Below are 10,897 nucleotides of genomic sequence, written 5' to 3'. Positions count from 1 at the left end.
CCTCTGTCGAGGGGCATCTGGGTTCTTTCCAGCTTCTGGCTATTATAAATAAGGCTGCTATGAACATAGTGGAGCATGTGTCCTTCTTACCAGTTGGAGCATCTTCTGGGTGTATGCCCAGGAGTGGTGTAGCTGGGGCCTCAGTGCATAGTAGTATTACGTCCAATTTTCTGAGGAACTGCCAAACTGATTTCCAGAGTGGAACCAAACATTATGATAGGTGACCTGGTCACCTTAACTTGGAGATGAGCAGACCAGGGACCAGGTAATAGTTTCCTGGGTCTTAATCTTCCATAGTCTTTTCTGGATGTCCCCGGCTGTGGCAGTGATGTCACGTGCAGCTTAGAAACCCATCTGTAGAGTCAGCATTCGGTTACCAGCCAGAGGACCGTCTCCATGGCACACTCCACTTCCATGCTGTTGTTTTTCATGTGTGAGTCATCTCGTGCTTCACTTCCATGTTACTTCCTACATCCATCCCAGTAATTAAGTGAACAATGACATTTCTAAGTTCTATTTAACTTTCTTATTAAGAAAGATTTAGTGGTTAAAAGCCTCCAAAAATACTCTGTGAAAAAAAATGATCAAATGTTGATGTTCCNCGATAGGATTAGTATACATAGAAGCATATCTCCATCTGCCCTGGATTCTAGCAGGGAATGCTGTAGTCATTAATCAACTGTGCGAATCAAATGAAGAAGCAGAATTCTGGCAACATCCTGAATACTTAGCCTCCAGAGACTGNGAGATATTGATGGCGAGGAGCCAGCAAAGGTTTCGTGGTTTTTGTGTTTAACTATCTTAAAAGCATATCTTTGCTGTGTTATTTTCTTCAGTCCTGGTCATTGTTGGATTAAAATAAAATGTTAGTTGTGGATTTAAAATAAAATCCTAGTTACTCTGTGGAAGCCTAATGGAGAGACCCATTTGTGTTTGCCAAGTACGTGAGAGTCACCTTAACAAAGTGTAAACAAAACTCAAAAGCTGAGGAGGATTGGTAGGAAACATTGAGGCGTGTGGGAGAAAAGACCCTTCCTCTGCTTTGGATATATAAAAACCACAGCAAGAGGGTCAGACTTTGCAAACCGGCAGTTCCAATTCTAAGAAGGTATCAGAAGAGACTGAATGGCCAATCATGCAAAAGNAGCCACAGCGAGGGTGGAGTTAGGGTTCCCATTGCAAAATACAGGTCTGTGTGTTTGCACACTTGATTCTTGTCTGGTGTTCTGGGGCCCTGTAGAAGCTGTAAGAGGCTGGACTGGATGGAGAATGTAGATCTCTGGGGCCCAGGCCTTGGCATTTGGAGCCCAGCTTCTCTTTCTGTCCTGTCCGTGGNTCTTGCTCTGTGGAGATGTGTACAAGAAGCCTGACTTTCCTACCTCCACAGCCGTGAGCTACTCTTGTGCCTTTCCAGCCATTATGGCCTGCATCTCTTAACTGTGAGCCAAAATAAAGACTTCTTGAGTAAGACACCTGTCAGGTGCCTGAGCACAAAAGTGAAGAAAATGACCATTGCAGATGGCCATAGTCACCATTCACAAGAGTGACCGTTCAGACCCACNGTCCCCGAGCAAGATTTACGATAGCNATTAAAAGATAATTACAGCTTGTCCATAGATAGGATATTTTATACTAGTAAGAGTATGCTGGCTAAAATCCTATATACTGTGTTANACTATTTAATATTATACTTAATTTTAAATGCTCATATAATACTTGTTGCCTGAAGTTAGGATATTATATGTATATTTATAATATGTGTATTTCTATGTCTGTGTATCTGCATGTTCCTGTGACTTACAGTGCCTGTGTGCACATGTTGGTCTGAAAGGGTGTCCATGTCTGTGTGTGTGTGTATAGGTTTGTGAGCATCTGTTCTAAGTGTGAGGATAATGTGTCCACCTTCTCTGTACATGCTACAGACATGGAGACAGAATTAAGGAGAAACTAGGTACAAAAATATTGGAAGATTCATGTTATGATAGTAAAGGGTATATTATATGCGCTGTTTATATTTTCTATTTCATATCCATGACCTAGTTATATTTTATATCACCTTTCAGAAGCTCACAAGTTTACATTTGACTAACTTACTGTGAATCTAAGTAAATGTAGCTGGCTCACTTGTCAAGACCAGTCATAGAGCTGACTTGCTCTCCTGACAAAATACTTTGCTTTTTGAATTCAGTGTTTATGACAGTGATTTGGTTTTATTGAGTTACTTGATTTCTTGTCTTCACTGAATTTTATTGGAGAAACCATGCTAATGTAATCAGTACAAATAACTGTCTGCTTGTATTATGTAATATTTACTAGTGCTTGCTGAGCCCCCCCCCCTTGTTTTACAGATGGTGACATTAAGATCCAGCCTGAACGTCGTCTCTACACTGTGAGTTTGCCTCCTCCAGGGTATATCCCCTGTTTGCCTGAACCGACCAGCTGTGCGGATTCTGAGAATGCCTCCAGCGGTGGTGACACAGAAGGTAAAAAGTCTGGGCAGGAGGGAAATGGAGCCTGTTTCCATCATGATTTTCTGTATTGCACCATTTTTTAGTCTTGTAAATTAGCTTCTAAACTGATAATTTGATGGGTATGAGTAAGCATGGTACTGTATACCCAATCATATACTGGGCTGTTAGATATTTCACAGCCATTACAAATNATTACAAACTCGCAATAACAGAGGAGAACTTGGGCCAGGAACTTGCGGCTTGGATGAGGTTATGAGCTCATTTGTCGACACACGANCAGTCTGGACTAGAGAGCTCTGCATTGCTGGCATTGGTCTTGCTTTAGTAGAACTTTGGCCGTGATTTTCTAAGCTTTTTCAAATATGCTAATAACTATAAAATGAAAGAATCAACTTATTTTTATCTGTCTTGAGAAGAGATTAGCCTATTATAATTGTGTTTATTGTTGGATGACTTCTGGAAGAGAGTATGATATTTAACTCAGTTCACGATGGAGTAATTGTGTTAGTGTTTCCAAATGTTAGGTTTTTATCTTAAAATCAAAATGGTTGAGTTTTCCCTTTGAATATTCAATTTGAAAACTTTTTAAAGAGGAACCTATAATCTTTAAATACAGATTCCCTCATCTTAGGATGATTCCTATCAAGTAAAATTGGGAAAGTCTTTATCCTAAATCTTAGTTAATTTGACTATGAAGAAGTTGTGGTTTTTGTAACACATTCATCTTTCTGGGTTCCTAATTAGAAAATCAGAACCACTTAGGAGTTGGAATAACTTAGGAGCCACATAGTCACTGTTTCAAGCTCTGTCGGAAGTCTTTGAAATATTATCAAATGGGTAATTTATTTAGGAAATTTAAATGTGTGCTTATGAAAACTGAATATTTTGGTGAATGTATGTCATTGTGTGCCAGGGGCCAAGCCTGAGAGCCAGGTCATGAGGTGGGACACAGCATAGGAAGAAGGCCGGAGGCTGATGACCTCTGACCTTGTAACTCTCTCTCTGACTGTTCTGGGGGTCAAAAGCTGCTGACCTGGCAATTTCACAGAGAAAGAAAAAGAAAGAAAGTCAGGCAGGCACGCACCACACATATTGTACATACATACAGACAAACAGACGTATATACATATAAATACATTGGGTGGGTGGAGCAGAGTGCCAAAAGCCAAACTTTATTTCTTTTTTCAGCCTGTTTATACCTTCTTAGACAACTCTTTATAAAATTACCTCATAGATAAAATGTTACACAAAAGGGGAGTTACAGGCAGATAGTAAGTTTAAAGCAGCGTTTCATCCTATAGGCTCATAATAAGTTCATAGCAAGTTTCACACAGCCTTGCTTTCTCGTAGTACACACTTGCCATAGCCTTTCCTGGATGGCTTCTGTCAATTGTGAACTTAGTATCTTTCATCAGAAAGGGTCCTGGGTTCATTCATGAGCTGTTCTGTGCAGTTGGTTCTCATTTATGCACCTCTCTATACAGTTCATTCTCTTGCCTGCCTCCACAGACGGGTTTTATTCTGAGTAGTTGGCCCGGGTGCTACGCTTGCAGTCAGCTATCCTGTGCTTTAATACCCCGCAGGCACTCCACTCACACGCCATGGCATCAACCTGGNTCTCATTCTCCCNCTGCTGTGTTCTGGGCTCTCACGTCCTCATTCACATGTCACACAGCCAGCTCCCACCCGCTCCCTGCATACATGCAATTCTCACGTGTCACATCTGTACAAAGTTTGTTTTGTGATGCTGAGGTCAGTTGTCCACTCATGAGATTTTACAGTCGTTTGGTTCTCACATGCTGCTCTTACATAATGGTGCTCATGCATGTACCACTATATATAGTCACTGTTACATGATGCATGCCACTATATGTAGTTGCTGTTACATAATGATGGTCACATGTGTACAGCTATATATAATCACTGATACATAGCAGTGTTCACACNTGTACCACTATATGTAGTCGCTGTTACATGATGGTGTTCACAGTGTACCACTGTATGTAGTCGCTGTTACACATGGTTATTTACTCTCACCCTGCTGTATTCAGTTGGCTCCATTGCTGATGGTTATCCTTGCGGGTAACCTACTGCAAAGAGCTGTGTCAGTTAAGAAAGCCTCACTTTGCTGTAAACATGAAATCCATGCTTCCTAACTGTGCCAGGGTGAAACTCTTTCAGGAACCAGAAACACATTGGCACCAAGTTGGCAAATACGTGCTTTTCCTAAGGTTTTTATGTGTGACTAAGTGTCCCTGAGCTCTTGAGCAGTTGTGCTCTTCCTGTGGCCTACAGTTGTTGTTACTTCCTCCAGGCAGACTGCTGGGAACTGTTGTGGCCTAGTGAAACCAGAGCTGAATTGAGTTCTGGAGTCCAGGCATTAGAATTCAGTCTATTGACATTGCAATGGCAATTGATCAGACTCAGTGGTATGGTTACCGTGGCTTCCAAACGTTACCAGAAGTTACATTTTTCATTGAACGTTAAGTCAGAGTGATTCTACTCTCCATTTTCTTCTCTGCTTCCTGGCTTCTGGGAGGTAGATATGTCACCTCTGTTATAGATCGGAAGTGTGGGTGAGGAGCATGCCTGCCCCGGAGCAGGTCAGCCAGGAACCAGGGCTCTGGGACAAGCCCACAACAGAAGAGGGCATCAGATCTCATTACAGATGGTTGTGAGCCATCATGCAGTTGCTGGGATTTGAACTCAGGACCTCCGGAAGAACAGTCAGTGCTCTTAACCGCTGAGCCATCTCTCCAGGCCCACCCCAAACGTTTTTTTATCTCTTTTGAGAGAGTCTTGCCTTTTCACCCAGGCTGGTGTCAGACTCACAGTCTGCTCTCCTGAGACTCTCCAGTGCTAGGATCCAAGGGGTGCACTACCATGCCCAGCCCTCTGCCAGTCCTCTGATGGGGCCTCCACTTCCCTAACCTAAATGGACCTCTATCTTGACACCTAGGCCTAGCTGCAGAGGACCTGCCAGAGACTGGCCTGCTGCTGCTGTTTGCTTCCCACACAGGACCCTGCTGGAGGCCTGCAGCCTATTCATGAGTCAACATAAGCTAAAAACATCTCTCCGGTTTCTCAGGATGTCTATGAACAGCTTGGAGATAGAATTCAGCTGGGGAGTTGATATCTCAACTTTGAATGCTTATAACTTACACCCAAATGTTTTAATTTTTTTTTCTATCAACTTATTTAAATATGCTTTTCATTATGAATTCCATAAAATAAGCATTTAATGACATTTGAAATGATAGGGTTGGAGAAAAATGTAAGAATCCCCACTGTTTGTTCATGTCGACCATGTCTGTTCTCCATAAAACAAGAATATTAGGAGTCCTGGCCTGCCTGGCTCCGGGCTGGGGTGAGTTTGAGCAAGTCCTGTACCCCAAAAATGGATTCAGTTAATAAGTACGGAATCCTCGGTGTTCATCAGGTAGTAGGCTGTGCACTGGGGTCAGAGGATGAAGGATCTAGCCCCAGCCTAGTAGAGCACAGGGTCAACAGCCTGAAGATGAGCCAGTGTAGTAAGTGTATCTTGCTGTGGCCTAACTGAAGGATTCCATTAGTGCCCCATGGGCACAATGACGTGAGAAGTATAAGAATTCCAGGCATGGACTTCTTACATTAACCACCAGACTTGCTGTTCTTTCCTAGGACTGCAGGGCTTCTACAAATCTGTTGGAGTCCCCAACAAGTAGATGCAGAGCCCAGAACCCGCAGCTCTTTCTGGTATAAGCCATAGAGACATCTGAGAGGAGCGAAGGGGAGTTTCTAGACCCCCTCAGTTGTCATTTTAAGCAAAGAAGGCATGGGGGTTGAGAATGGAAAGGGGTGGGTTTGCCCTTGCTGTCCGCCGAAACCATATCAGTCATTTTCTTTGATTTACTAGGACAGATGGACTGACTGACTGACAACTGACTGACAGACAGTAACTTGTAGATAGCTGGAGAACAAGGTTGACTGCCACTGTGTACCAGTCCCTCACCAACTGCCTCCCACATGCCTGCACTCAGGGTTCTGCCCAGCCCTGTAGTGTAAGTGGAAGCCTAGACCAACTGCCCAGCAGCACCCCCACCCCATCAACATAGCAGCAAGTCTGGTGTTTACAACTGTGTCTGGAATCCTTATGTGTCTCATGTGCCCTAGGACTCAGGGTTCTTCCGCTGGGCCACCGCAAGCAGCACTTACCACGTTACAGCATCTTCAGATCTGTCAGACCTGTGCTCCATTGTGTGTTTATCCCTTGTTCCTAATGCATGGCCTACTACCTTATGNATCTGTGTATGTGTGTGTGTGTGTGCAGTGAAGACAGGGATGTGCTCAGAACACAGGCTGTGGGACCAAGACCCCTACCACACAGACATCCTGCTCACTCCATGTCTTCCTTGATTCATTATTTGGGGCAATCTCTGGGTGTAACAAACACAGACTTGCAGCTACTTAGGAACAAATGGAAATCATGAGTATGTGAGGGAAGGCACATTTGTAATGCTGACGTTTTAAAGGTAAAACGGGGTCGTCCATACCCTCCCCATCTATATGGGTTAAATTAAATGTTGTCCTAGGTAAAGAGAGACTCCTCCCCTCCCTGGGACTCCATTCCTACCCTTGTATCCTGGTGTCTGTTGATTCCCAAAGCTAGTCTGCCTCTGGGCTGTTGCTAACAAAACAGCTCTCAATAAACTCTACCCAGACAGCCTTTCCTTTTTTGGCAAAATCTCCCTAGCAATTCTTTAGTGTACTAATTACTTGTTTACTGTTGACACATCTGCAGGACACTGCCCTATGAAAAGCTATATGATCTATTGCAGCGGTAGTAAAATTCCTTTGTTCCCAAGGAATGATAACCTGGCCTATGCACAGACACACACACACACGCAGATATATTTGTATGTACACATACACACACAAACACACATGTGTGCATACAAGTGCATGGCATGAGTGTTCCATGTTCATTTTCCTCTTTTGGTGGGTAAAATTAAGAAAATTTTATTCTGTAGACATTGTGTGGTCACTGATGTTCATATATATCCAGGTGAAAAGCATTCTGTGCTTTAAGAAAAACTTTTATAATAAATCATAAAGAAATTTATTTTAAACAATTCTTTAGCATTTTACCATCAAAGATTAAGGCAAATCTGCATACTCAGGACATATATANGCTTATTGATTTTTACCAAGGGAAATAAAGATGAGTACCTGATATAGCTGGACATAGCNTTTGGTTTCTCTTCTCATTGCTGTCATCAAACACCTGACAAAAGTCGTGTGTCNGATAAAACTGTTTGGGCTCACAGCTGAGGGAATGCAGGCCATCTCGGCAGGCAGCAAAGTGCAGCTGCAGGGGCTGGAGGCCACTGGTCCTATTGCACCCACAGTCGGGAGGCAAAGGGATGTGAATGCCCTGTGAACTATGACCCTATGAACTGTACACTGATGATCTCAGGTAGGTGATGTGCTCCTCTCAGTAACCTTTGTGCTGCTGTGGCCACCGCCGCCGCCGCCGCCGCCGCCGCCGCCGCCGCCGCCGCCGCCACTGCCGCGCAGACCCTCAGTTTGCCGTCTTGCAGCCTTTCTTTGCGCTCGTCCAGGGGCAGTTGTTTTTCCCAGACCTTCATTTTTTTGGATAGCTAGCTCTCCGCCCCTCTCATTCTTCCTAGATTGTTGAAAGCATTGAGTTTTCTAAGCTACGCCATACCCTCTCTGGAAGTACAGGATATTCTACAGCTAGTCACTCCATGAAACTCCTTTGTGTCCCCTCTAGTTTAAAGTAATGCACTTCATTATGGCAATTTCATACACTGTTCTTATCTGTCCTCCTCCCCCACTNCGGTCCCTTGCCCCCTGCCCCTGACTTGCTGGTTCCCTTCTTCCTGCAGTAANCCCCTACTGATTTCATGTCTCATGTATTGGGCCAGAATAAACTATTTAGTGCCTCCTGAAGTCTGGTTGGGGGCTGTTCCTACCCCAGCCAGCACAGTAGTTGAGCTGTCTAGAAAAGCACTGAGAGCCGGCATGCAGAGGAGGCTGCAGCCTGCCCGCCGAGTGGAAAGAGGCAGAGCACAGGGCGTGGGCACACAGCTGCTCCTGAAATACAGCAGACCAACAGACAGAAGCAGGGTCACTGGGATCCCGTAACACAGCAGCATCAAAAAGACACCTCGCTAATGGGTGGGGACAGGTAAGCAAGGAGCAAGTCATTTTGGACCAAACTTTCAAGGTCTTTAAGATTTTGATTTGGTTTTGTCCCGGAGATGTACTACCACCTGCTTCTGAGAATCCAGAGATGGCAGATCCAGATGTGTGTGTGGACAGGTCACTCTGCAGGAAGGAGTGCTTCGAAGGCACGTCTGCAGTGTGAGCCATCACATCTAACAACACTTCACCAGACCTGGGGGGGGGGGGCGGCTGGGCGGTACCAGGATGTCTCAGCAACAACAGTAGCAGATTACAGTGGACAGGCAGTAGAGACTGTTCTCAGTAGAGGCTGAGATCCCCGGGGGAAGGGACTGGCCAGAGCCACCTCTGCCCTTTCTGAGAAAGTCTTCTTGCTGGTGTCTTTCTAAGTCTCTGGATAAAATCTCTTGAGATCTGACACATCTGAAAGACATGAGACTTTGAACAGTTAGGGTAGGGCCTGGTGAAAGCCTTATAAATTATATGGAGCCAGAACATGTAACATTCCATGAATTGTGTGACAGACTCTGATGGTTAAGACCTTCATATTTCGTTCTGGAGACATTGTNTATAGTTGTAGAGGCTTGGTCTCCTGACCTGGAGACATTGTATCTAATTGTGGAGCCTTGGTCTTCTGACCTGGTTGGACTTTTTCCTCCAAGATCATAACAGTGTTTGTTTGGAAACCCATTTCTTTCTCTCCTGTTTGGGAGTGTTAGTCACATGTTTCTGTCCCCCACACCCCCCAACACACACACACACATGTCAGCCTTGAGCTATTGACGCTCAGTGTAGCAATCATCCTAACACAGTGACTTCTATCTCAGTATCTGCGCATCACCCAGTATTAGCATGTCCTAGAGTATGGAAACACACTGGGATATTGGTGAATCTCGGTGAGCATGTTCAAGTCCTGACAAGATCGAATGCTGTTTTATGNTTAAACTGTCACTGGGAGCCAACTCACAGTTTTCTTGAAGACAGAAACAACNCAAGCATTACAGGCCAGTCTGGTAAAATGTATTTTGTTTCAAAATTGAAATTCCTCTTTGTGTCTCTTTTGTAGATTTCTTGTGTCCTCTGGCAGTGATTTAAAGCCTTGTAGAACCCTGTTACTGCTCCTCCCAATAAGACAATGTTAACCTTGGGTCACAGCGTTTTGAGAAACCCACCTTTCACTATTGAATACTGATGGCTCAGTTTGTTTCTCATGCCCTATATTTGCTAATCGCTTAAGTAGCTGAACCACAGATGCAGCTCTGCAACAGATAGCAACAAGCCTTGACGCCTTGCCTTGTCTCCTTAGAAACAGCATTGTAACTATGCTCCCTAATTTCAGTTCCAGCTCCACAGTGAACCCCCCAGGTGTCCAAGGAGCCTGATGTCTTAGGCCACGTGCATTATTGAAAATACCACTGGGTGATGTCAGGAGTGTATTCAGCTGGTTGCTGATACACCTGTCATTAGTGCTTTCTTTGCTTTAATCTCCATTTCCCCAGTTAAGTGAAGACTCTGATTAGCTATTTCCCTTTTCTGCTTTCATCTTGTTACCAAGGATGTGTCACTTGGAACAAAGTAAGCTGACAGTCATTTGTGAGGATGGCAAGCTCACGTGGTTCTAGAGCAGACCATCATGNCTGTGGCTTCTGTCTGGTCTGATGAGAAGGACACAAGCCCTGCCTGATGGTGGAACCAGCCCAGGTCCTAGACCATCANCAGCATCTATGCAGAAAGCCGTGATTAGAAAATACTGAAGCAGAAAGCTCGGTTGTAACAAACAGGCAAGTCCTTGGAAGAAGTGCCTTTTCTATATGCTCTAATAGTATTCTTTCTCCTAAATTAAAAAAAAATCATAGCTATTAACAATGCTAATCAAAGGAAAGTCAAACATAGAAGATGTCCAGGAAGTAAACTGTCATCCTCGGGGCAGTAGGCAGATGTCATGATAAGTATTAAATCTCTCTGTGTACATATTAATGTGTACACGTACACATAGTTCTCACATAAGCTCTGCTTTTATTATATTATGGAGGGTTTTTTTAAACTTTCCTATGTATCATTTTCCGAGAATAATAAAATCTATTTCAAGAGACACTTCTTTTATAACTGGCTTCCCTTTCCCTTTGAACTTCCAGATGTTTATGTAGTGCTGCGCTAGAGTCTTTGTGCATGAACACTATCACATATGCATGTACATCACATTGCAGTGTGTACGTCAGGACAGCTCCTAAAGATAAAGA

General features: G+C 44.0%; 1 protein-coding gene across 1 annotated transcript in view; it reads left to right on the top strand.

Annotated features, from left to right (window-relative positions):
• Nucleotides 1-10,897, top strand: part of Erich1 (glutamate rich 1) — a 57,708-nt gene that overhangs the window by 25,060 nt on the left and 21,751 nt on the right. Inside the window, exon 2 of the mRNA XM_029480670.1 lies at nucleotides 2,349-2,553. Coding sequence (XP_029336530.1) covers nucleotides 2,349-2,553 — 205 coding nt within the window. The remainder of the gene's footprint in view (nucleotides 1-2,348; nucleotides 2,554-10,897) is intronic.

The sequence above is a fragment of the Mus caroli genome, chromosome 8 (assembly GCF_900094665.2).
Source record: "Mus caroli chromosome 8, CAROLI_EIJ_v1.1, whole genome shotgun sequence".
In the NCBI taxonomy this organism is placed as follows: domain Eukaryota; kingdom Metazoa; phylum Chordata; class Mammalia; order Rodentia; family Muridae; genus Mus; species Mus caroli.
This window is presented reverse-complemented; position numbering and strand designations above follow the sequence as displayed.